This window comes from Chinchilla lanigera, unplaced genomic scaffold, assembly GCF_000276665.1.
Source record: "Chinchilla lanigera isolate Chin_1 unplaced genomic scaffold, ChiLan1.0 scaffold00061, whole genome shotgun sequence".
NCBI lineage: Eukaryota > Metazoa > Chordata > Mammalia > Rodentia > Chinchillidae > Chinchilla > Chinchilla lanigera.
Genome location: NW_004955462.1, coordinates 11,855,296 through 11,882,985, shown reverse-complemented (window position 1 = coordinate 11,882,985; position 27,690 = coordinate 11,855,296). Strand labels below are relative to the sequence as shown.

Genomic DNA, 27,690 nt, shown 5'->3' with positions numbered 1-27,690 from the left:
TGGAGGCGACTTGACTGAAGAGCTATAGCACTGTAGGCTGCCCAGGAGCAATGGGCAGGTGAGCAGCAGAGAGCACTGGTGACGCTGTGGGCCTGTCACAGAGTCCAGAGTTCAGGCAAAGTCAGCCTCCAATGTTAGTGGAGGCAATTTCCTAACATGCTATGTCCACTTTGGATTCTTTGATCTTTAAAAAAATGAATAGGGGAAAAATGATAGATGGCAAGATAGATCTCAGAGTGGGCCACGGTGATTTCTTTAAAGAGAAGGCTGATGGGTTGTTGGTTTTATGTGGAGGAGTGCTATGAAGGGGTTATTAAGGAAACTCCCACACGAGCTAGCCATTGTGCTGTGTGACTGTAACCATAGCTACTGGGGATACTGAGGTGGATCATAAGTTCAAGGCCAGCCTGGGCTACTAAGGGAAACCCCCATCTTTAGACAAACAAACAAATCCTCAGCTCTTCACAAATAAATGACTGAGAAAATAAACTTACAATGTTTCCATTTTTAAGCATGATACATGGTCCTTTAGAAAGCTTCAAAAATTTCAGAAGTCGTGGTACCTCCTGATATGGACTTTACTAAGGAAAGAGAGCTTATGGCAAGAATGTCATTAAATCCCCAGGAAGATGGGACATGTCCATCTGGGAGATTAAAAGAAAAGCAATCACCTATTTTTTGGTTGGTCCTGGCCTCTTTGAGGTAACAATGGATTTCTTAAAATAAGTTGCCTTCCTCTGAGTCCTGATCATCCCTTGTGTTTTCTGTGTCCACTGGGCCTCCAAGCTGGGGATCACTGGGCCAAAGGCCTGAGCTCTGCCCTGCACACACTGCTGTGGATTTTTTCACAGTCACACCAGGGTGGACTTCACCCTGGGCTATTTTAATGGGGCCAGAAAAATCTGCTCAAATGCAATGACTTCAAGACTTTGCAGAGAGTGAGGACGTGGGCATCCACTGTAATCTAATTTTCTTCTGTAATATTTGCTTTTCCCCATTTTCAGTTGCTCCCTCCTAGTATAATTACCATGGCAAGCACTTCCTGTTCATCCCCTGTAGGTACACCACATCGTGCCAACAACCCAAGGCCCAGCAGGAATATACAGTATCCTTTGCCAGTGTCGATCAGGGCTTGATTACACTTCACGGCTGTAATTCAAGCCTGCTAATCCTCCTCTGCGGTAGGAAAAGAGGCCTGTTCTATTAGATAAGCTGATTACTGTCTGGAGTGTGCTTCATGCCTAGCAAGAGTTGTTTATATGGGGAATTACTGCTCGTTGGGGTCTGCTTCATGACACTAAGGATGCCTGCTTGGGGGTCGGGACGTCAAGCTTCACCTTGTACCGGAAAGGGTGAGAAGTAGAGGTTGATTATAGCTGCTTCTCTCCCCCTCTCAGTGCTGGGGCTAAATATTTACTTTCCTTCTCATTTAATTGAAGGAGCCAGATAAGATATTCAGAGCCTGAGACTTTTTGCCCTCACACCCCCACCATCAAAACCACTGCCCCAGCATTGCCACTTTTGTTGTGTTGATGGTACTGGCATCAAACCCAGGCCCCTTGCACTGAGCTACATCTCTAGTATTGTTTATGTTTTATTTTGTGACAGCATCTCACTAAGTTGCTAGGCTTCCCAAGTTGGGCTCGAACTTGTGACTCCTGCCTCAGCGTCTCAGCATGCTGGGATTGCAGGCATGAACTGTGGAGGTTTACAGGACGGTTTAATCTTCTGTTATCTTGAGGCTGAAGCAGAGAGGAGAAATGTTGGATTAAACTGAGTGTGTGGTAGATTCAGTGGCCACAGACCCTAGAGTGCCCAACCACAGGGAAAGGATGCCCACAGTGCTGAGTGAGTGCTTCTCACACACACAGATGTTCACCTCAAAGCCACAGATGCCTCCAAACCGCCTCCACCTCTCCCTAGTGGCCGGCACTGGTGTGGTGTGCAGCCTGTGGCTGGGATGCAGTCTACACAACCCAGGCTCTTAGAGGAGGAGAAAGAAGTTCATTCATTGCAACTGTCAGTGACTCGAGGTTGGTGTGATTGACACTGGCAGTACTCTGGGGATTTCCTACCGTCATGTGCCGTGTTTATCCCCAGATGTAGAGCTAAGGTTCTGCTCAACAATGCTTGTGAATGTCCAAGTCATACAGGTGACTGCAGGTTTAACAGCGTTGGGAGGATGGGGTGGGCGATTGCAGGTAGATGCCAGCTCCTTGCCTTTGTCACCCCTGTACCAGCTGAGTCTGGAGTCTGTGTTATATGTGACGAGTACGTAGCGGCTCACACAGGAGTGGAGAGACGAGGATGATGGTCCTCCTGCGCTGCTGTGGGGCTGTCACAGTCCAAGGTCCTCTGATGCCCACACTTCTCCCACACCTCTGTTCTCCAGTCACCCAGGTGCTTGCTGGCTTCACTCCAGCTCCTTCAGCACAGGCATTTTGGATTTTATTTCTGCATCTTCAGTATCTGGCACATAGTAAGCACTCAAGGAATGATTCTTTTTTGATTGGCTGACTGAATAGATAAATTAACTAAAGCGATTTCAGGAAAGAAATGGCCTACCCAAGAAAGAAGGCACCTATTTTTCCCAGCTGAGTGCAGGTGACTTCCTTCTGGAGCTGATTGACCATGAATTGGAGCATGAACCAAAATAAACCTGTCCTTGAAGTACTGGAGGTTGGGTATTGTCTCAGCAACAAGAAAATAATGTTGACAATGTCTTTCATGTTGCTTTCCAGAATCTTAAGATTTAGCTAGATTGTCTTCTACTGTGGTCATGAGTCCATTGCCCATTCCGAGCTCAGTTTTCAAGATGAAGAGATTAGGCTGAGATGATGCTATAGCCTTTCACTTTTTATTTGATGAAAAAATAGATGGGATCTATTCATTAAACCATCCTGCCCCAAGAACTGGATGCTTATTTCTGCCTTTTTGCTTATTCTTTCAGGGAACCCATGTGTCATCTAGGTGGCTTATGAAAGTAGGGAGTTGGGCTATAGTTTTCATTTGCAAATTGGAAAGCAAGAGAGGAGCAAGAGGATCATTTATCCTCCTGGGTGTTGTTGAACCTTAAGAATGATGTCTCCTCTCAGCTACCAACTCCAGAGTAATTTTTTTTCTTCCTTTCCTATTTGTTTTTTAGACAAAGTCTTACTATGTTGTCCAGGCTGGCCTCAAACTTGCTATCCTCCTGCCTCAGCTTCCCTTGTGCTGAGACAGTAGGCACATGCCCTCAGTCCCATCTCCCAAATGAGATGTTTGATGGCGTGGTGTGCAAACAATTCTGTAACTTTTGGTTTACCTGGGGACAAAAGAGTTTAGAAGGCATTGAAGTTAGGGAAAGCCACACGTGCTATTAGTAGTTTCTACTGACTTAGGTTGCTGGGGAAAGCAGAGACATGAAATTCTGCAAAAGGCCACATGGAAGTGTCCATGGGCCTCTTTCCTGGCAAAACTGCCACCTCCCACCTGAGGCCCTGCCCACTGGTCTGTGTTTGCTGCCACCTCACCAGGACTGGAGGCAGTCACGAAGCGGAGGAGAGCCCCATCCTGGGTGAGCTGCAGAGCCACTTACATGACCTCGGGCTCAAACAGAGAGTAGATTTCAGTATGTTTGATGCCTGAACAGACACCAAGACACCAACCTGGGTCCTTGAAGGTGTAGTGCTGCTGGTCCAAGCCAGTTATATTTTGGGCTGATTGGGAAAATTTTATTTTAACCTACCTGTAGGACTGTTGTCACTAGTCATAAGTGGACATGACCAGTCTGCGGAGTTGAAGAGGTGCTGTAAAAGAAAGCAGCTTTGGTGTCTAGCATGACAGCATGCAACTGAGTCCAGGCAGCACACAGAAAGCCCTGCAAAGGCGTCTGTGGAAGTGGTTCTGTGGACTCTATTCTCTATTCTCCATTCTGCCAAGGACTTGCTGGGTGCTGAGGGCACTGTGCCTTGGTGCCCTATTGAGCTCAGGACAGTTTGCTGGGGTTGTCCCATGAGTGTAGAACGTGGCTCAGTGAAACAGCATCCAGGGGTGCCTGAGAAGTTGGGCCAGGCTCATGTCTGGCTGATGGGACAGTATGGAACTTTCAGAGCAGATACAATGTGGGCTAAAGAAATGTTGACCCACTCAATGAATGAGAAAACCGGACGCTTCTTTGGGGAAATACGGTAGGAACTACAGTAAATAAGGCCCAGCCTCAGGGAGGCAAATCTTTAAAGAAAAATTAAGATAGCTCCTCATCTGTCTCTCTGTCAACCATTGATGTATTTAGCCAGTGCCTTGTGGTGCTAACTGCTTTTTGATGATGATGGTCTTGATGACCGCTGTATCTCCCCACAGGGGTGGGTGCCTCCAGCCTGAGAATTCTTGGCGGGGGGTCTCCATCTCCTCTGCAGGAAAAGAAGGAATGGGCCAGAGATCTTTTCTCTCCCCAAGTTCCCGATTTTACCAGTGTGTGAAAGCAAGTGGAGGCAACAACAACGAAAAAAGCCCATCTGAAAATCAGAGCCTAATCGCTCCCATCTGCTCCGGCGCTGCTTCCCCTCGCTGCCTGCCAGGATGCTTGCTGCAGACGCTAAGTAGCACATTATTTTCGATAAGTTGCAGTCATTTACTTGAAATGTACTTCTCCTTTAAAATGTCCCCCTGGAAACTGGAATCGGCGTTTGAGAAGGCCTGCTCAGGATAGAATGTGAATGCTCCCATTCAAGTTAAAGGAAAGTTAAACTCATTTGGCCAACAGGCGCTTATGCTGTTCAGGATTTCAGCCACTTGACTCTGCCGGGAGGGGAGGAAAGAGCACCTGGAAAACAGTCTGGAGGCACAAAGCCACTCATTAGGTCTCTGTCCCCAGAAAACGGGACAGCACTGAGATGGGGGAGGCAGGAAATGATGGTTCTGTGGACTTGCCCTCGGAGCAGAACCATCACACGTCCATTAAGATGTCAAGTGAACATCTTTATTGGTCCCCATGAGGTATTTTTCTCTCGTATGCAGGGACTAGGCTACTGAGGATAAAAGTGTGTTTTTGCATTCTGGAGCTCATGATCTCAGTCATCCTGTCTCCACCCCACCATCTCAGTCATGATTTCTGATTTAGTCCCTCTGGTCCAGGATGTATATCTGGATACCATTAGCATTTGATTCTGCCATCTCATCTTCCCTGTCAGTCAACAGCTTGGGGCTGCTTGGAAAGTTTTAAGAAGCAGGAAACACCTCCTGCTCTGCATGCAGACTGTTGGCCTGCACACCCCATGGTTCCCGGGTCTGAGGATGGCACGAGTGACTCATTAGCAGCTGGGCATGTGCTTGGGTTAGTTTTGGTAATGACTAGTGATGGATCATCTGCACAATCTCTCCAATCTCTTCCTACTGACCTTGTGTGCATTTGCAACATGACTGTCTGGGGTCACAGGTGTTGCTCATGGTCATAGAAAAGGGAAGGCTAATTGGGATGTGCTTTGAAATGGACCCAGATGACCATAAATAGACTCAGCATCCTTCAGCTGGGGAATTCTGCTTCCACCACAGTGAGTGGCTATGATTTCTTCTCCAAATAAAGTGAATTTTGATCTCTCTCCCAGTTCTCTGCCCCTCACTAGTTCAACAGGCTGGGTAGGTTACATGCTCTGGTTTACTGTAGTCTGAGAAAACAGCCTAAATCAGCTATCTGTATATAGGTCTGCAAATTACAAGCACTCACCCTAAAGTAATTTGATCTCACATTGCTGTACTTCTTACATTTGCCTGTAGGTCTACATTTCTGTTGATCATAGCTTTCCTCTAGTGAGGATAGCCTCTTCGCTTCACTACTTCCATCACAAAGGCAGCAGAGTATGCTGGGCTCTTTGCACGCATAACCACCCTCACCACCGCACCTTGTATTCCTGATCCAGGCTAAACTCCTTGAGGTTATTCAATACCCTCACCATGTGGCATCTTCTTGCATTGTCCCCCAGCCCAGAGTTCTTGGAGTGTCCCCCATCTCTGATCATAGCCCTGATAGTACCCAAAGAGGCTGCCCTGATGACCAAGCCTCTTTCTGTCTGTCCTAAACTTCTCTCTTTGCTAAAAGAGGTTCTCTCTTATTGCTATTCAAGCTTTTCTGTGACTTGCACCTAGTTGTTAAGTCTGTCTCTTTCTAACTTCTTTTGTCACTGTCTAACCTTCCAGATATATATATATTTGGATATGAATTAGCTTGGATGGTTAAGCTGCAACAAGCAAATAAAACACACAAAAGCACTTCTAAAAATTCCAAAATAACATGGCTTAAACAAAATGCAAGTTTATTTTTCTTATTCTCCTTTAATCCAAAAATGAGCACTCCAAAAATGGGGATTTCTATCCTTTTTTTTCTCCTTATGATGTCTTCCAGTGTCTGGACCATCTCAAACTCAGGAGGCTGATAGAGTATCAGTCCTTCTTTCCTATTTCAATCATCAGAAAGAAATTAGAGTAGCAATAAAAGGATGTTCTCTCTTTTAAAGACTTCCTTGAAAATTTTATGCCTCACTTCTATTTATCTATCATTGTCTGGAATTTTGTCACATGGCACATGAGCATGACTGCATCTAGCTGCAAGGGAAGCTGCCCTATGGTCATGGATTCAGCTAAAAATTAAGATTCTGTTTCCATGTAGATAAATAAGTTGAAAAGAAATTAGCAGATCAACTTTTTCCTTCATCTTTGCACCAACATGCTGCCAGATCCTTCCCAAAGTAGTCCATCATATCCTGCATCTCCACATAAACATTAGTATAACTAACATGCACAGTCACATGAGATGATTTTAGCATCAGTACTGATGGTAGTTGTGGGACTCAGTAAATCCTGTCTTCCTGCCTTTTTGTAGCAAAACACACTATTTTTTTATCTCCCATACTTCAACTTTTTATCTTCTTATTCAAAGGAGTCATGGTTCTAGTGGACAGAGGAATAGAAGGACCCAGGTAAAGAAGCAGAAGCATTTCAGTGAGATAAAGCATTGCCTCCTGTTCCCTGACCCTGACACCTCTGTCTGGCCCGTGTCTGTCATGACAATCACCTGGCTGAGGTCTACACTTCCATTTTATTGGAAAGTCCATCCACTCCAGTGGAGTGAAGATGGACCACCACCAGAAGTGTTAGTCTTCCGTGATGTGTTGGGTGGAAAGTAATCATGGATTGAGTTAAGACTAAACTATTAGTGAACTCCATAGGGACATCTCAAGGTCAATAGCTTGTGTAAGGAAGCTTGTCTATGAATAATTCATCAACTTTCAAAAATTAGAAGAAAGTCCTGTGAGAAGAAAATACTTCTTTTTTTCAATTTGGAAACAGGATCTTACTAAATTGCCTAAGTTGACCTTGAATTTGTGTCAGCCTCCCAAACCTATACTTAGGTTATAGGAGTTCCCCCCCACACCTGGATGAAATGATCTTTATTTCAAACTTAGTTCCTATAAAATTCTTTAGAAAATAAGCAACAACAGAAAAAGTTCCTCTACAGGCATTCTTTTCATTTCTTCATTTGTGGCTAGGAGAAGGAAAAGATTTTTTGACCCAACAGTGATGGGCCAACTGACGGCTGGCAGTGATGTCAACAAGGTAAGACCATATGTCATAAAATCACTGCAGCAACAAATTATCTTGGTATTTTGAATGTGGCATTTCTGTCTCATCAGGGATGGAAGTGTGATTGTGATTACTTGATTCCTTCTCCAAGTTAAAATATAAGAAAGCTTCTCATATAGAAATATGAAAGCCTTCAGATAGAAATCCAGTTTTTACCCTTTTCTGATTATAATTTATTTATCTTTTAACGGAACATTGACAGCAGCCAGTGGAGGTAACCTCTAGGTTACCTTGTTTGACATAAGGTGAGATGATTCAGAGCTGAGCAGATCCCTGAAGGGATTCCAGTCTTCCAGGAGGATACTTCAAGTGATCATACTGCCCTGTGGGAGGACCTTGATGATTTCTGCTTCAGGGAAACTAGGGTCAAAAGGCTTTATGTAAAGGGGCAACACCTCCAACTTCAGAAGCAGTGGGATCCTTCATACGATTGGGAGAAGAATAACAGGAAAAGGGCATAGAGAGTAGGAGGTGGGAAGGCAGAGAGAAGAAAACGAAGATGTGTTGAAAATGTATGCTACAGGCAGAGGACCTATTGGTCTCTTGCCAGTGACAGTATCGGTCTGAGCTTGTCTGAAAGCGCAGGTAGAGAGTATGTACCTATGTGGGTGTGTGAGTATGAGTTCACAAATGTGTGTGTATCTTCACTGGCTTCTCCTGGTTTTTTCTTAGTTGCTGATTCCTAACTTACAGAAACCAACCCGTTAACTGTAAATCTATCTTGTTTGTTTGATTGTCTCCAAAGGGACTTTTATCAATAGGATTGATTCAGATTTAACCAACAATGGAAAATCTAGCAGTTACCAAGCACTGACACATGCTTTTGTAAGAATAATCTTATTTAATCCTTAATAAGAATTATGGTTCAGTTGGTGTTGTTATCCAGTGTTTGTTAATGGGGAAACTGAGGTTACAGGAGACGGAGCTCCACAGTCTTGGACCTGCCTTTGTACCGAGAACACTGAGTGTGATTCAGGTCCCTCACCAAGGCCACATTGTGGGGTAAGGGTAAACGTACTCCCACTTTTCTGGGCATTAAAATCCAAGAGGGGAGGGGATCACTCATCTCTTGCAAAGAGCCAGGCAATGTGTGAGGTGCCTTCTTGAGACTGGGCAAATGAGCATTGCAAAATCTCACCTGTTTTCTGTAGTTACTTCGTTTAGGAAGTAGTGTGTTAGAGGAACACTTTCATCTCCAGGGAAAGCATAACAAACCACCAACCAGCGCTTCCATGTTACCCATGCTTTGTACATGTAACAGAGCAGGAAACCATTCCTTGCATCCAGGTTGCCATGTTCAATCCAGGCCTCATGTACCCTGTGCTGGTGCTGGCTCGATGGTTTGCTTTCCTCTTACCTATGAGTATGTCAGTTCAAAGGCACAGCCGCAGGAAGTCACCCCTCCTCCAACCTCTGCAGATTCTCTGGAGGCAAAGGGGTTTCCCCAGCAGCAGTACAAGCTTTAGTTATTAAGGACCAAAGCCCCTAGCCCAGGCAGCCGGCACCCATCCAGAAACGCAGGGGCCTGTTGCCCAGTGCATTAGCTTTCTCTCTGCCAGCTGGCCCGGGGAGGCTCAGCGTGCCAAGTGGGGAACGTGTGAATGGGATCCCTGCCCGTGCAGCCCCTGAGAAGTAGAAAATACATGTGACCAGAACCGCCAAAACCCAGCCCAGAAAAAGGGATGACAGGAAAAACTTGGTATGTTTCTCTGCAGAAAACCCCAGAACATAAACAAACAAACAAAAAACGGAAACCCATCTCAAGAGTGTCTCGTGGTTTTTTTTCATCCCCTGCCTTAAACCTTCACACAGATCTCTCTGTGAAGTGGCTGTTGGCTAAATGGGAAGAAATGAGTGACTCTTCTCACAACTTACAAGGCCACTTTTATTTTAAAAGTCAGCACAGTGATGGCCCCATAGGAAATGCTCAATAAATATGTATGGGCTTAAACTCTTGAGGACCTTAGGATCTTGCAGAGGTTTGACTAAAGCACTCAAGTCCCCTGCTATTGGTTGTATCTTCTTTGTATACCTGCTTAACAAACCAAGGAAAAGAGATGAGAGGTCAAAAAGACATTTAACCTTTAGATCAAATGCACCAGGGGCAGTGACACTCTTAGAGACCTTTGAGCTAGGCAAAGTTTCATCTTGGCGTCTCTGAGATTCTAGAGGGCTAAGAGATGCTAGGCACCCAGAGGAGGTTATTACCACGGGAAGATTACCGTGGAAAGATCATATGAACTGAGGTTTCTCATCTGAAGAGTGTGTTGCAGGCCAACTATAGCAAGAAAGATCTCCCTGTGGGGCTGGAGGGTCTGGACTCAGGCCATCACTGGCTCTCCTGAGCCATCCAGAAGCTTGGACTGGCAGCTGTTTATGTGCTATGATTGAAAAATATGATGAATGCTTACATTAAAATTTATTACAGTAAGGCCAGGGATATAGCTCAGCATCACAGCCTGCCTGGCAAGCACAAGTTGCTGAGTTCGATTCCCAGCACAAAAACAAAACAAAACAAAATTTATTACAGTAAAAGATGCATTACTCACATTAATGCCCCCAAAATACACACTCTTGCTTTCAACACACACATCCCACCATTCTTTGCATTTTTCTGGAGCAGTTCTGGAAATCCTCTTTCGTGAATGTCTTTAGTTGTACTATCGTGGCTGCCTCGGTATCCTGAATCCATGCAAAATGTTTACCTCTCATAGTCATTTTTGCTTTGGGGAAGACTTAGCAGCTGTACAATGCCAGATCCAGTGAATAAGGAGGACGAGGACCCACTATCATGCTTTTACCAGCCTGCCTTTCCTTGGGATTGCAATTGGCGATGACATTCCTTCACCATGTTTTTATCACACCTCATAAAGATGCTTATGAGAAAGGTCTTCCCAGAACTGCTTCAGGAAGCTGCAAGAATGATGAGATGTGCTCGAAATGTGGTGAGGGGGATTAATGGCAATGTGTCTTTTACTGTAATAGTTTTTAATCTAAATAGTCATCATATATTTTGATCACTCCTTTTGTAATGCTCACCTGAAAAACTCAGGAAATCTTATGGTCAAGCATTTTCATTCATTTGACAGACAACTCTAAAAATCACCAAAAAAGAAATTCTCCATCAAGCAAGAGTGGGGGCTGAGAAAGAGGAGTGAAGAACATCCATACACCCTGCTCTGAGCTTCAAGGAACTCACTGAAGGAAGGTGTTTGTCCCACTGTAGTTTTTGACCAATCAACTTACAGTAATTTTCAAGTGGAGAAGTCTCCAGTTTTCATTGTGCTTGTGAGAAAAGGAAGGAAGGAGAAGGAGTGCGTGTGCATCCATGGGGATTTGGTGGTCAGCAACTTTATGAGTCCACAGCCCTCATCTGCATTAGTGTAGGGTGACATGCGACTAGAAACCCAGAGACCGCAGTGTAATGAAGTCAGAGTCCATGCCTGCTTCACCTTGGAAGTCCTGGTGCCCAGCTCCTTGCAGGCTCCTTATAGGTGCTCTGTCAGTAATCTGTTCCGTTGACCTGAGCATTCTTCAGAGAGTCTGTTTGTGGCAACATCATATGTATGGCCTGTTCCCTGTCAGACCCGCTTCGCCGTCACATACCACGCTATCCCAGCACCCAAAGCCCATGCCACAGGGAATGTGAGCTTATTGAGGACATCCCAGGTTTGGACCTTGAGGCTCTGGCATGGTTCCAGCATCATTTGCTTGTTTAGCGTTTTCAGATTTGAAAGCCATACCTGACAGTTTTTTGAAGTGCGTACCGGAGGCACGACAGAGAGAAGGCTGAGAGAAAGCAGGCTGGCTCCAGTACACCTTGGAACCAGAATCGGGGTGGCTCATGGTGGGAGATGACTACCTGGCTGGGAACTGGGGGCTGAAGCAGAGACACTTGGATGTCCCTGTCTGCATCCTCCTTCCTTACTTTATTCTTCATAATATTGCTCTTGAGAAATACTGGCACAGATGCCTGCTGGCAGAGACTCTGTAAGATCATGTGGGAGGTGGACAGACACAGGACAGGTCAGCTCTGCCTTTCAAGAGCTCACAGTCTTGCTGGCAGGATGGCAGGGGTGACCTGGGGTGGCCTGAGGTGGCCTGAGGCCATGCTGCAGACAGTTCACGCTCTGGTGGCTCAGAAGCTGGAGGCAGCATTTTTAGAGCCTTGCACTGGGACAAGCTTCATGAAGAAGGATGTAGAGCTGAGATTTTATATAGGACAAGACCATCATAAGTGGATTTGTGCAGTGCCAGGGAAGAGGGCCTCCCACCCCACAGCACAGTGCCCCCACCCATCATCGTGACGTGGGTGGAGAACATAGAAGAGGGCCAGATTTAGAGGAATTAAATGAAGAAGTCATCAAAAAAAACTTCCTTCCTTCCCTGCCTCACCTCTGTTTGTTCCCTTCTTGCCTAAAATATCAGTTGTGAATTGGGTATCAAAAGCTGTGTTACCTGTGTGTACACATGAGCCTCAGCTCTACCTCATTTGTTTTGACTTTGGGAGGCGTTTCTCTGCCTTTCTAATTTTCAGTTCTCTGCTCTGTAAATGTAGAACATTGCTCCATGTTTTGTAAGGTGAAGTTCAGTGTGTGCAAATACTTTGTGAGCAAATACGAGGTGTAACTCCAAGGCTCTCAAGACAAGCACTTTGCCCTGTTTCTAAAACTGCAGAGGCAGCCTCTGTCTGCTGCATACCTGGGTTCAAGGTTGTGCCCTGTGGAGAGGGCAGCGCGCCCTGGGAATGGGGCTGAAGAGCTCCTGCTCCTCGCTGGCCTTCTGGTAGAGTGGAGTAAAGACTTAGCTTGTAGATAGTCAAGCACCTTGCCTGAGGTTCGTGCCTTGGGATCAGACAGAGGCACTATTTATACTGGTAAAAGCCGCCTTCCGGCGCATAAGCTGGGGAGGCTGCCTCATGCTCTTCCCAAGCCACCTGCGTGCTGTCAGTATGTCCGTCTCTTCCATTGTCTCTCTTTGTCTATATCAAGCCTATGTGGATCCCTGGACCACTGTCCAAATCCAAGAACAATCCCCTCTGCAAACCTATGGAAGTTCGGAAGTGAGCAGGGGCATTTCCCCAGCACAGGACACCAGAGACTATAGGACCCTCCGACTGAAGCAATCCTTAGTAATGAACGAGTGCCCTCTAGTGGGTACTGGGAGGAGCTGCTCTGGATCCATGTCATTCTGCCAAGGACAAAACAACCCTTCTCACAACCCTCCTGCCAATGCTCTTGGGCTTTTGAATGTGCCTTTGGGTTTGGTTTATTTTTTTTCCTTGTGTGAAGTAAAAGAAAGAAAGAAGAACAGCAGGAGACCAGTAGTTAGAGCAGCCCCAACAGTGCTGTGACAGTCCCGTTATCTTGGGAGTTTTTCCAAAGAATTAACCCCCGGGGCAAGCAATCACAGCAAGGTGGATGTGACATCAGAAGCTTTTAAAGGGCTTGTGACAATTTCTATATAAATCACTTGCCTGTCTTGACTGGTCCTTTACAGGAGGGGTTGGTCTGTGGGAAGGAATTGCCTTAAGAATTACCAAATGGGTTCGATGTCTTGATGGGCACCTCCTCCGCTGATTTTGAGTCCCCTGGAGTTCTTGACAGTTTTTGGTCGTGGAAGTGTGCAGGCCTGCTGGGCCATTAAAATCCTACAGGCCCTGGCATAAACAAGGCATTGGGCCCTTTAAAACCTGTTTCAGAAAAAAATGTTGGTCCAAGGAGGGAGGGGGGCAGGGCGCCCATCAGGGAGGCAGGAACCTGATCATTTGTGATGGTTGCTGGATTAGGTAACAGCTCGCTGGTTGAAATTGGATCTTGGAGGATGAGTGTTAACATCTCTGGTGTCCTGGCGAAAGGTTCATTTGAGTCTTGCATGGTGCCGCAGAGATAAAAAGGAGCTTTTAAATAATCATTTTGTCTCCTACTCGCCAGAGTGCTGGCTTCAAGCAATAAATAGGTAGCATCAGTTCTGCTTAGACATATCACCCTTTTCATTTATTTATTTAATGTTGTGGGAGTTTTTTTTTTTTTTTTTTAACTGACTAGCTGAGCAGTTTTCCTACCCATGGATCAGAACACCCATGTTTATAGTGGCATATTCACATTCCCCTTGTTCTGGATTGAAATATGAGCAGGATTCTTTCTTGGGCTGCCTCTACCCGCTCCAAACACACACTGTCCAAGTCCCCTGGAACCTGAGTCTTCTGTGTCAGTGGAAGGTGAAGGTCTTCTTCCATGATTTTTTTCCTGTTAATAGTTATTCTTGGTCATATTCTGGCATCTTTCTGATCGATTTGAGTATGACTTACACAATTTAAACAGTGCACGTGGGGGGCATCTGAGCTATTTTTGTTTGTTTTTCTGCATCTCCATTCTTTTTTATTTTCTTGATATCTCTAATATGGGACCCTAGTTATGTATTCCTATCAATCAAATTCTTAATTTCTATATTTAGCAACCAATTCTATGAAATCATAGTAAATCCAAACTTTTTAAAGGCATATTTACTTAAAGGGTTTATAAAAATGATGGAAAAGCTAAGTAAAATGTTAACACTTTTATTCCTCCCCCCATAAAAATCCCAACACACTGTATCCTTCATACCTGGAAAAAAGGAGTCCGGGCTCCGTGACCCTCTGGAACTCTCACAGAGGCTCGGCACTTACTTCCTGTCCTCTCAGTGTCGCATGCCAGCTTTAGCAAGTCTCTCTTATTTTATTTTAAATGAGTTAGGTTTCAAGGCCCAGCAAGGTATTAATGAGGTGGATGTGGAGAGATTATCTGAAATAGTTCGTTCTTCCGGATAATTGTTTAGAAAGCAGTGAACCCTGGGCTTGGGTGAAACTGAGAAGAGCTGGGAAGAGCTAGCACTCCAGGATGACTGTCAGGCATATGGGAAATGGAAGCAGCGACAGACTCGTGGTCGCCCACCTAGGACGTGAGGAAACCAGGATTAGAACTGTAGCTGGGGGTTGCCCATCTCTCAGCCTTGCTTCCTTCTCCCATAGCTGCGTTTTGCTAGAGGACAGAGGACAGAGGGCAGAGGGCAGGAGACAGTCTTTGGTGCACGTGTTCTTGGAGGAGGGAGATTCTTGTATCATGACCTTCGTCAGGCAGTGCAAGGCAGCCCTGGGAGGACGTGGCCTGACCATTGCAATGACAGGATCCTTCAGACCAGACAGTGTTGCACAGTTTTATAGTGTTGGGCCTCATGCAAGAGGGGCTGCTGTGGCTCAACCAGGAGGACGCACAAGGGGGAGTCATTACCTTCAGGCTGAAACCTGACAGCCTTAGCATGGCAGGGAATTTTCCCACCAACTGTGGGAGCTGGCGGGCTCTTTTATGGGGCACAGAATCTAAAGGACTGATGAGAGAGTAGAAGCTGCCCTAGCATATACATTTTTGAATGGTCAGGTCAGAGTGAAACGACTATATTGGTCATTAATGGCTCAGAGGCAATTCTTTTTTAAAGTTTCTGAATGACTCCTAGATAGTTTTGTTGGCAAAGCATTTAAAGAAAAAGGAAAGGAAACTACCCATACACAACCCCTGCCCCTCCCAGGCGAACACTTGCCCTTGGAGAGTCCCCTGCGATGATGGAATGCTCTCAGTGTTCAGAATCTTCTCAGGGAAATCTTTGTCAGTGGTGGTGTGTTCTTTAGAGGACTCTGCAGATTTGAATAAATAAACTCAAGAAACAAGAACAGGGCTCAATCTTTATTATTCAAGGATCACAGGGGCTATTGCCCAGTCAGTCTCCAAGCATCCTAAAGAAAATTTCCCTGGGGGGGGGGTGTCCACAAACTAAATCTCTGCGATCTTTTAACTTTTTGCTATCACCACAATAGCAGTTGTATTTGCATGAGGCAGAATATTTAAAAAACTGAGGTTGTAAATGAAGGAGGTGACAACTGGAAAGTGAAGTGTTTGTGGTCTGTGTTCAGAGGTAGATTTTTCTTGCTTATTTTCTCTCTCAGTTCCCTCCTCCCATCTTTTTTCACTTCTCTGAAGAGCGTAGGTCTCCCTGTGCCTTCCCTCCTTTTTGCTCATAGCTGCTAGCCCTGAGGTGGGACACTGCACTGTTTCCTGAGTGCTGTGTTTCCTGACAGCCACGCTGAAGTGTTTTCTGGAGCAGGGCTCGGGATTTCCTTAGAACAACTTCCAAGGTCGCTGCCCCTCCTGCCTGTTGGGAGGCAGGTACAAGTGGGTGCAGCCAGCACTGATGCTGGTATTGCCTCTCAGAAGGCCCTGAGCACCTAGATTGCTCTTCCTCCTAAGCTCATGTCCACCTTCCCTGTCACAGCCTGGCACCAGGGCTGCCCAGCTCAGCCTAGGACACAGCGGGTGGTGGTCCCTTCCCCTGGGAGTTCTCCAGGTGCACCACCCGGGAGAGCTCTAGCTCCCTCCTGCTGGCGCCTGCATCTTCACTGGGGCTGGCACTCTGCCTCCTCTGCCTTTACTCCCTTCCCTCTTTTCCTACTTTACCCATACTGCTCTTCACTTTTTCTTAAATTAAAGAATCCTCTCCTTTTCCCTTTCAACAATGACTTAGCTGCTGACAACGAAACTGGATTTGGATGAGTGATTTATTTTATGGCAGGTGGTATGCAGGTAGCAAAAAATGACTATGTAGCTTTTCTGCTTCTTTACTAAATTACTTGATCTCCGGCCCAAGTCACGCCCAACTCCACCCCTCAAGGTTGCGGCGTTTTAATAAATAGTGGCTGTCTCTTAGCCAGAGAATCCTGATCAAGAGCACACTGGTCCAGCTACCAGACCCCTAGCTTCGCCTGATCCCTGGAAGCACCCTTGCTTCCCACAAGACAGAGAGACCCCCCTCACGTGGAGGGACTGATGCAGTCCTTGGACCAGTTTCCTTCCGTACTAGATTTCGCTACACGTCACTTACTCCTGGAGAAATGTCTTAAGATTTCACTCCACTACTTGGATTTACCTAGCTTCAGTGATTTTGGAAATGAAAATATAGATTCGTCAAATATTACCAAAAAAGTGAGTGTAACAAGGCAAACTCAACAGAAACCTAAATTTAGACATGAAAAATAAATACTTTTGTTGACTTGAAATTTGCAGGTTGAGGATCAAAGCAAAAAATACTCCATTGTACCTTAAATTTTTATGGTAGTAAGATATACATAATTATAAAATGCATCATTTTGACTTTTTTTTTTTTTTTTTTTTTTGGCAGTACCCAGGGTTGCATCCAGGGCCACAGGGAGCTACATCCCCAGTGCTTTTTATTTCGAGATAGAGTCTCACCAAGTTGTTAGGGCCCAGGTCGGACCCGAACTTGCAATCTGCCACATCCTCCCACGGTGCTAGCATTACAGGCAGTGCCAACGTCTCCAGCTTCATTTTGACTGCTTTTAAGTGTACGGCGGCATACGTACATTCACATTATTGTGTAACCATCACCCCCTTCATCTCAAGAACCCTTTCATCTTCCCAAAATGAAACTGTATCCACTAAACTTTAACTCCTTGCGCTCCCTCCCGGCAGCTCTTGTTGTGGGGGACGTCACTTCCTGTCTGGGTAGGTTTGGCTACTTTGGCGCTTCCTGTATGTGGAGTACTGGTAATTTTCAAAACAAAAACTCTCTCCTGCCATTTTCTCACCTTCTCGTTTCCTCTTTCCCATCCTTCCTTGGTGCCTCAAACGCCATATTGCAATTAATTTGGAGATGTGTTTAGCCATGTGGCACAATTGGGTTTTTGTTTTGTTTTGTTTTTTTTAACTTTTTTCTCTTGGGTTGCCGTCCTGACTTTCCTCTGTCTTTGCCGTTTCCTACAGTGTTGAGTATCCGGGGAGCCCAGGAGGAGGAGCCCACAGACCCTCAGCTAATGCGCTTGGACAACATGCTGCTGGCGGAGGGTGTGGCCGGGCCGGAGAAGGGCGGGGGATCGGCGGCAGCCGCCGCAGCAGCCGCAGCCTCCGGAGGAGCCGGGTCCGACAACTCAGTGGAGCATTCCGATTACCGAGCCAAACTCTCCCAGATCAGACAAATCTACCACACGGAGCTGGAGAAGTACGAGCAGGTAACCGCAGCCCTCATGGGGCGCTTTAGGAAGGGCTGCGGGAGACACCGCACTGGAGCCTGGCAAACGCCTGCTCCTGGCTTGGCCGAGCTCGGGTCGGCCAGGCTCCGTGTCAGCTGTTCAAACCCCACGCAGTCCGTGGTGAGAGATGCGTGTGAAGGTGGGAGTGATGGCTTTGAGGAACGTAGGCAATGTAAGGAACACCCGTTGCCTGGAACTCTGGAACATGTGCCCTTTATACACGGTACATGGAGTCTTTCCAGGGTGTGCGAAGTGTGATCAAACCCATACGGTGAATGTTTAAATTTTACAAAAAAATATATTGCAGTAAAATACATATTGTCATTAATCCCTCTCAAAACACCTGCTCACTCTGAACGCCCTTACCCCGTGGCTCTGGCCACTTGCCGAAGCACTTGCAGAAGTCCTCTTCTGGGTGTCTTTAGTTGCGCTGTTGCAGCTGCCTTGATGTCCCAAATTGATTCAAAACATTTACCTCTCACTGTCTTTTTGTCTTTGCTGAGGAGCCAGAAGTCCCATGATGCTCAATCCCGTGAGCAAGGCAGCTGAGGACGCGCCAGGATGTTTTTATGAGCCTGCCTTTCCCTTGGATGGCACTTGGCAGTAGCATTCACTGTATTTTTGATCACACCTCATGAAGACATTTACCGAACAGGACTTCCAGAACTGCTTCAGAAAGTGGCAAGAAGGATGGGATAAGTGTGTTATAAACAAGGGAGAGTATTTTGAGGGAAATGAAGGGCAATGTGTATTTTACTATAAATTTTTTTGTTTTTTTGAGACAGGGTCTCACTACATAGATCAGGTTGGCCTTGAACTTACTATGTAACCCTGGCAAGCTTTAAACTCAGGGTGATCCTCCTGCCTCAGCCTCCTGAGTGCTGGGATTACAGTCATGCGCCATCAAGCCTGGCTATAGTAAATTTTTAAAAATAGTATATTTTATTTATCCCCTGTAGGTCATTAGTAGGGTCACCACTCGATCTATGGGAGGTTTGATGCCCTTGTTTGTTCCTTATTTGGGAAGGTTTTTCTTCTGGATACCCATAGAATCTTATAGAAGAGGACATTAGAACTTGGCCTGAAAGTACCTCTCTCTCTACCCAAGCTCAGTTCAGTTGAGAGTCAAACATGTTCTCCTTTCTATATAATACATGACGAGAAATATGATACCTACTTTCTTCCATCAGAAAAGTAGAGCATCTCAGAACATCTCTGAAGCTATACAAATTTGAACTCCAATTCTGCCGCGCCACTGACATTTCAGGGAACCCACAAGTTCTGCATACTCTATCCAAACCCTGAGGGTGTATGGCAAAGAACTGTGAATTTGCAGTCAAGGCCATAAAGATCAAACAAAGGAAAATTTAAGCAAAGCTATAAATTACACAGCAGTGTATAAATCCCATAATATAGCAGAGCTCCTCTGTACATGTGTGGGGTCCCTCACCTGTTCCCACACATGTACAAATCTATACATCGACATTCTTCTCTGGTTACTATGAGCAGTACCACTGTATTAGGATCCCCTTAACATTAGTGTTTCCTATCGCTATTTAACAAATACATTGTTGTCATCTCTTTGGGTCCACCAGAGTCCTGCAGTTCTACATAAACTTCCTTTCATCAAATTCTTAGTTTTTCTTTTCCTTACTTTTTATACCTCAAAAAAGCAAAAAAAGAAAAAGCAAAATGTAGAAACCCTCCTCGACAGTCCATTTCTGACTATGCAGGTAGAAGGCAAGTGCAAACTTAAAAGCAAATTTAAATTTTAAAATAGAAATAGGCATCTTAAAATTTAAAGTGAAGGTTATTTCATTATTAGCCTCCTTTCTGGTTTTGAAATAGTGTTCCACCAAGTCCCCTCTTGTAGGTGAGGGAAGTGTAAAGCCAACCACAGTGGAGTTCAAGCATCAGACAAATGCAGGGAGGGTGGAAGCAGAGGAAACAAAAGCAAGCTGTGGTCAGAACCCAGGACTCACCATCCTTTGCCTCCTTGGGGAGGAAGGAATGTTTCTGATTTGGTGTTGGCCCACATAGCTAGTTCCATGATCGTGGGAGAGTCTGTGCTTAGTTTACTGAACCATTATAATTTCTTCCACTAGCACAGTCAGGTTAGAATTTGCAGTCTGCCCTAATTTAAGAGCTTCAGAAGATGTACAGGAACATTTCCTAGGAAGGGATATAGGAGTATTTCCTTTTCTGACCTATTGGTTTCTTCCTGCTTCCCCCAGGAAGCCTGGGCTCTGGTGGGACAATCCATCTAAATGCATTACCCATGTTAACTCATGGCTAAAAGGAATAGCTAAGGAGGAGCCCAGGCTGTGAATTTTCCCACTCACGAAACTAGAATGCATGTTAGATAGGGATTAAAAACTGGCTTTATTCTAACCTCAGGATGCCAGCAACCCCCAAGAACTGACTGTTTTCTTGACTGAGATTACTCCATCACTCCTTGATCCTCATCCAAAATGAGTGAAAACTCTGATAGCAGCAATACACTTGAGTAGCATATTCCCAATTACAAAACACCTTGGCCAATATAATTGCAATTGCTTCTCAAGGCGATTTTGTAGCTCAGAACCCAGGGCAGGTACTGTCATCGTCTCCGTTTTGATCCAGGTGATAACATGAAGATCAAGACTATGCATCTAATGAGGGACAGAGTTTGCCATAAAATAGAGTTTTTGAGCTGTAGCCCAAGGACTCATTTTGGAACTTAACACTTGATTTCTTTTAAGAAGACAAGAATGTGGAAATGTGTAGACACGGAAGGACCCAGTTTGTCCTGTCTCCTGTCTGCCCTAGTGTGCTGCCACCTAAGATAGGTTAGTGATAGAAATGTTCTGTTCAGAAACTTCTCATGACTACCTACTTGTTCTAAATAATAAGCATGTTAGAAATTGGGAACTTACAGAAAACTTTTGTCAGTGCAGAGGAAGTTATAGAAGTGTAATAGCAGTAGTTATCTGTATTTATTACTTTTAGACTATGCTAAAGCACAATTTCCTTATTTGTATGGGCATTTTCTGGTGATGGAATAAATTCTGTTTAGCACATTCTGGCTGCTTAAAATTTATTAAAGCAGGTTATGTCATTAATTATAATAAATGGCAGATCATAGGGAGATGGTAACTATTAACCTTTTAGCTAGTCTGTCTGAGACATATATCCACTTTTCTTTAGCAATTCCTTGTGGGGGCATTTTTAAAAGTAAAAAAACCTAGATCAAATGAAATGCCACTCTTATTTTTGGAGTAGCTATATGAAATTATCAAATTGAGTGTTTACCAGTCAAATCTGCTGTTTTTTCTGTTTTATTTTCTTTTTGCTGTGGAAGTGGCAGCTAACCACACACTTAGCTATCATAGCTTCCTCACCCGCCTGTACTCTAGAACAACCTGCCTGACTCCCTTGCTGTTTCATCGTGTGGTTATTAAATAAATAGCTTCCAGGGCTGGGGATTTAGCTCAGCGGCAAAGCGCCTGCCTGGCAAGCACAAGGTCGTGAGTTCTTTTCTTCCTGGTACCGGAACAAAAGACAAAAATAAATAAATAAATAAATAAATACATAAGCTTCCAGAGACTTTCATTAAAAAGAAAAGAAGGAAATTGTTTTCTCCATTAAATGAGATTGGTACAGTACCTTTGCAGCAAGTCATAGTGGTAGCCAAGGTGGTTAAGGGCCAGCGTATTCTAATAGATAGAACCACATTGTCAGGAACCAGAATTGTATTCCATGGGGTATTTATAAAAATGAACTTCTCCCAGCTTTGCAAGGATCTTCAGCCTTTAAACATAATGCCATGAAGGGCTAAATATCTAATGTGGAACCGAGCTGGGTTTATTTAGTGCACAATGAAGAGAGCTCTAAGCTCCCTCTTTTCGTTGATGAGATTGGCAGCCAAATCCGACTTGAAGCCTACAGGAAAATGACTGATGGAGAGTGCAGGACATAAGCTTGACATCTGGGGCCTCATGAGGCTCTCCGCAAGGGTGTCCCTTTAGTCTGCTGTTCCCCAGAACACCCTTGTGCTAGAACCTGGGATGCCTCCTTTTTAGGTATCACTCTGCTCTATGGGGTCAGCTTGAGCTTTAAAACTACCTGCCTCTGAAGGTCTACAGCACAGATCTGCACCTGGAAGAATTCTGTTTATTTGACGGTTGCAGCCCCGAATACTCCCCTTCCTGTCCCAGCGTGCATGCCTGGTGGAGGGGAGTAGCCGAGTTCCTGACAGTGCCCAGCGTGGGGGAACAGAGAAGAGCTGCGGGAGCGCCAGGTTCTGGGAAATCTGGATCATTACGTTCTATCCATCTAAACTGGACTTGGAACTCTTTGCTGTCTGTGGTGTGTTCCTGAGCAGCTGTTCCGCAGCTGCTTTGCTCCAGCTCAGCAGTGGGTGAGAGGACTCTGCTGTCTGTTTATTGCAAAGCAGAAAGGGCCCCGGGACAAAATGCCCTGACTAAACATCAGATATTGTGAGTATTTTTATTCACCGTAATGAAGCACATTATTATTAGCCGAGCACTGTGGCTTCCCAGCTGAAAGCTGGCGCTCTTGACAACAACTCCTGGCATGCAGCCTCTCCTTCTTGGAACCCCATGGAGGTAGGGAGGCTTCAGCCCAGCAGGATGTCGCCTTTCACTAGAAGAGTGGCGGGGATGCTTGCTCTGTGCTGTGGCCTCACTCTCCGTCCTGTGGCCTCAGGCTTTCAGCTGACTTGCTGCCAGGTTTTGTCTCCCCCTCTTTGCTGTGCACTTCTGGGCCAGTACAGGCCTTGTGTTTTGGTACTACTTTTCTGAGTGAACAACAAAACAGTACATAACCATCTTTATCTATATTCTTTTTTTTTTTTTTTAAATAGTGCTGAGATTGAACCAAGGGCCTCTTGTATGCCAGCCAAGCGCTTTACTTCTAAGCTTCTTCCACAGCCCACCTAAGTTCTCTATACTGTGAAGCTGTAATTATGACATGAATTTGTAGGGCCAGGCACACATATAGTAACTCATTTAACCTCTACTGCATCCTACGAGGTGGGAATTTTCTTCCCTGTCCCACAAATAAGGAAAAACAGACACAGAGATGTTAAGGAACTTTGGAGATCCCACTGCTACATGCGTGCCAGAGGCAGGGACCAAGGCATCCGTGCTCTTACTCAGTCCCTGCGCTGTCTGTGTGAGTGACTTACTCTATCTACAGGTCATTATGCACGAGAACATGGGCACCATTAGATGTGCTAAAGGGTTAGAACTGACTGTGTCCTCTCAGATGAGTGAAAGGAGGCATGGGATAATGAAAGGATTTGCCCAGTGTCCATGGAGCCAGCTCCCAGGCAGGCCTCCCTGTCTCCAGTTCAGACACTGCCCAGTGCATGCATCTGCCTGCCATCCTTTGACCAGCCGACCCCAAAGAATTTCTTAGATAAATAATCAGTGAATGTGCACGGCTATTATTGTTACTGCATTATTGACATATGAAGGGACTTCGTGCTATAAAAACAACCACAATGCAATATTGTCAATAATGAGCATGTTTCTGCTAATATTAAGTTGGAGCCCTTTGAGCCCTTAGCTCTTCAGTTCTCGAAGCATCATCTTGCCTTTTTCATTACAAATCTAATACAGCTTTACAGCATTGCTGCGAGTTAATCTGTGAGTAGATATTTTATTGAATGTTTGGAGAAAGAATCCAGACTACGAATGCTAAGTAATAATAGTTAAGGGCAGTGATTTTCAGAGGAGCAGGTACAGAGGCTCCAATGTCCCCGGCCTATCACATGAAGCACTGATGCCCTGCTTCTGTTTTTCTTGCATATGCTGTGCCAGAGGAAAAGTCCTTTCATCTTCCTGGGCTACACTTTTCACAACTGTAAAATAAGGAGGTAGAGAAATCTGATTTCCAACTTTACTTCCAGAGCTAGTACCGTAGTATGTTGGTGTACAGCCCAAAAATTTTCATTCCTGCAAAAATAGTTTGTGGATCTTCTAAATGATGTTTTGATGCTGTTTTATGATGTCTCTGGAGACAGATTCCCTTTGTGTTATAGACATACCAGATCTACAGAAGGAAGGGTTCTTTAAGTAAATCTAGAAAACTAAATAAAACTAGAAATACATCGATGAGAAATCTCGTAGAGGAATCATCAAAGCTTTTAATTCCATGATTCTCCTTAAACTCTTTTGGCCATTTATGCTTCCCCAAATTGAATATTTAGAACCTCAACCATAGCACAGGTAATAAGTAAGGCAGAAAGCTCATGATTTATCTGACCCCAACTCTGTTTGCTGTTAACCTTGGGGCAAACGGTGGGGAAGTGTGTTTTATACTAGGATTTTTCGTTCTTACTGTGCACTGTAGTAAAATCATGGGAGGAGGGAAGATTAGAAAAAAAATTACAACTATCTTCCCTGGAAAAAAAATGAAATCATGACCAAAACTTGGATAACACGAAATTTCAGGCAGCTGTTTATTCTGTCTATGTAAGTTGACAAAATACGATGAACTCTTCTAGTTTTCTTTATTTGTACAAGTTTCTAGAAAAGCCCCTCCAGCCTCACACCATGGGCCTGATGCCTGCTAAGCCCTGGGTCCTCAGTCAGCCCCATGTTTATGGTCCTATCCCTGCAGGCATGCAACGAGTTCACCACCCACGTGATGAATCTCCTGCGAGAACAAAGCCGGACCAGGCCCATCTCCCCAAAGGAGATTGAGCGGATGGTCAGCATCATCCACCGCAAGTTCAGCTCCATCCAGATGCAGCTCAAGCAGAGCACGTGCGAGGCCGTCATGATCCTGCGCTCCCGGTTTCTGGATGCGCGGTGAGTCCTTGGCAAGGCTGCCCTGTCTCCCATAGAATCCCTGACCTGTCCGGGGTTGGAGGCCATGGGCTGGCTCTCTCTAAAAGTTCCAGTTTGTCATGTTGGCTGCTGAGCCAAACAGCGACCAGAGCATGGTTCTGGGTCTGGAAAAGGCAAGTTCTGAGACAGAATGCTGCCAGGAAGGTACATGATTGGAGGGGATGATTTTACCCCCATTGCTACCAGCTGGGCAAGCAGCAAGGATGACAGCTACAGTGACAGAGGGAGCGGGATCCTTGTTCTTGGAGCCCCAAGTACTTCTCTTAGAAGTGCATTTTGAACTATGGGTTAGCCCACTATCTTTGTCCTCACAGGCGATAGTGGCACACTTTCTCCAAGTGGGTCGATTCTGTTTGTTTGAAAGCGAAGATTCTTTCCACAGGATATAAAGGCAGGGCACATATGCGGTTCAGTTCAAGAAGGACTTGTTAGAGCTGAGGATATAGCTCAGCAGCACAACACCTGCCTGGCAAGGCGGATATCTTGAGTTCAATGCCCAGTACCAAAGGAAAAAAAAAAAAAAAAGGACTTGCTACTAGATTGGCAGCACACAGAGGAGTAAGGCAGAGTCTCCTGGGCATAGAGGAGAAAGGAGGTGATCTAGCATGGGTTCCGTTAGTCAGGTGTTTTCTGTCTAGCATTGCAGCTCATGACCTTACTTAAGAGTTCAAAGCATTTGGTTGAAGGAAACGTGGATACAAAGGTCCTTTTAAAAAACGAGAGCACTGAGAACAAAGAACAAGTCATCAGTTCCTATTTCGTTTACTCTGTAGACCAATGGGTATATGTCAATCCGTGAGATTCTTTTCACTTCTGTTATCAAGCCTGAAAGGTGATAATCGTATCTTCTCTCTCTTCTAGAAGAATATTTTGATAACATGTCCAGCAAACACATCTCTCAGAGTGTGGATATGCATTGGGATCTCCTGCTCATCCCAAATTATTTCAGTTGCTGAAAGTCATCTCAATCTATGACTTTTACACAGGATATTTGCTGTCAAGATCAGACCATTTATGATCTGTAGTTTTGTCTTTTTTCAGTCAGACAGAAAGAGTCCCTGTTTCTCTTGGATTTTCTCCTCCTTGAATCATATGTTATTCAGTTTTCTTCCCTGTGTTTTATTTCTCTCCCTTCACCATTGTAGCCCTTATAGTTCAGAGACCTCTTCAAAGCTCCTGGCATTCTTCTAACCTCCTCCTTTATCTGAAGTATTCTGGGTTGTGTGGAATACAAAATGAGCTTGCCAGTGAGCAAAATGTATCTCTGGGCCAATGGAATTTCATAAAGTCAAAAGAAGTTAACACAAAGACAGTTTCTGTCAGCTGGGTTTAGTGATGGAGAGGGAGTGGGCGAGATCCCCCCGCAGCAGGACCCTCAGTACATCCTCCTCATCTCGTGAGCTGCTACGAGCCTGGCTTCTTTAATGCGTACCGCTCCATACGGTGCCAAGGGCAGGTCCTCACTGTGGGTCCTTGTTTGTGCTGCTCCCACAACCAGCACAGTGTATGTGTCGCTCACATCCCCATGGAAACTCCCTTAGTTAAAATGCTGGAGTTGGTATTTATGTTGGCAGATAGTTGAAAAAGAAAAAAAAAAAAAGAAAAGAAAAATTGGGGTCCAGACTGAGTTCTTTTCAAGAATGAAATCAGTAAAAAACATGGAGCAGAATCATTGTCTCCTTGGATTTCTTCATGCAGTAATTCTACTGTGGCCATCTGAAGGTCAGATTCTAAAAGACATCAGAAGAGACGGGCTTTGTACACCGTTCCCTTCATTTCCACTGGCCTCAACTTGGATTGTTCCAGCTGGCACCAGAGGGACGATCTCTGTAAGACAGGGTCTCTTTCTTGCTTTGCTTGCAACCTTTAAATCATTGTGCCCGAGCCAAGATCCAAAACTGAAACAATTGACCTGCTGTCATTGTTATTATCATTTTATTTTGTGGCTATATTTATTATCCACAAAACAACATCACCCCAAATGCCAGCCCAAGGCTGAGCAAATGGCTTTCCCAGCTCACAAACAAATGTTTGCCCAGACTTCCTGATTGGAAAATTCACATCATTTCTTTCATGTCTCTAGCTATAATTGGGAGAGAGAGCCAAGCAAAATGTAGTAAGAAAGACATACAGTACTCACTGTCGATACTCACATGCTGTGCTACAGCATGGGTCTGACAGGCAGGGCCTCATCCAAAAAAAAAGAAAAACAGAACTTCATAGAAAGCAAATAAAATACAAAGAGGACTTGATTTAGTAAAAGGATTAGTCTTTGAAATCTAATACGTTTGTAGCATTGCTTGTTATTACTTTGCTGTGTGACACGCCTTCTCTTAGCTATCCATTGCTACGGAGCAGATTACCTCGCAGGTTTATTGTTTCCCAGTTTCTGTCGCTCAGGGGTTTGGGTCTAGCTCTGCCAGGTCTTCTGCTTTAGTATCCTCACAACTATGATCAAGGTGTCTGCTGAGGTCAGGATGGCATCGAAGCTCAGGGTCCTCTTCCAAGCTCCTGCCTGCTTGACGAAGGTGGTTTCTGAGGTCTCCCAGCCTGAGAGCCGCCATTCCTGGAGCCTACCCTTCTCTGTGGCACCACACAACCACACTACTTCCTCTCTTCCTGAACATGGCAGACTCTAATTTTAGCTTTAACCAAGTCTCCCTTTTTATTTACTCAAAGTGAACTGAATAGTAATGTAATTGTAGGAGCGACAGGCCACTGTATTTGCTGCTCTAGACACTGGCACAGGAAGATACGCATACCAGGGTCAGGGACATTAGCATTCCGCCCAGCACAGTTTCTGGCCAAGCACTTGGCTGAGGTGTGTCTTACTCAGGTCATGTCCTTTCCCTACCTTATATTAACCGTGCCAGAAAGTGCACCTTAAAAATTCCACTCATTCTTTCCCTCATTCATTCAATATCTGTTATCTTACTGCTGTGCATAAAGTATGGTGCTATCTGCTTGGTACGTTTTTTCAGAACTATAAAGTTTTTCTTAAAGGGTGTGTGCGGGTACTTATAAACCCTCTAAATGATTTTCAAACAAAACTTTAATGAATTTTTCTGTAGTGTTTTGTTCAGAACAGCAATAATAACATAAGCAGATGATTAGAGATATGCTTATGCACTTTATACAGAT

At 45.0% G+C, this 27,690-nt stretch overlaps 1 protein-coding gene across 5 annotated transcripts in view; it reads left to right on the top strand.

Moving 5' to 3' along the window:
• Pbx1 (pre-B-cell leukemia homeobox 1) overlaps positions 1-27,690 on the top strand; it is a 305,901-nt gene that overhangs the window by 200,083 nt on the left and 78,128 nt on the right. For 4 of the 5 annotated variants that reach the window (XM_005398252.2, XM_005398254.2, XM_005398250.2 and 1 more), the window contains 2 exons: positions 17,427-17,671; positions 24,320-24,510. In XM_005398252.2, coding sequence (XP_005398309.1) covers positions 17,427-17,671; positions 24,320-24,510 — 436 coding nt within the window. Of the gene's footprint in view, positions 1-17,422; positions 17,672-24,319; positions 24,511-27,690 lie in introns of all 5 variants that reach the window. The other variant, XM_013521403.1, reaches the window with a different exon arrangement.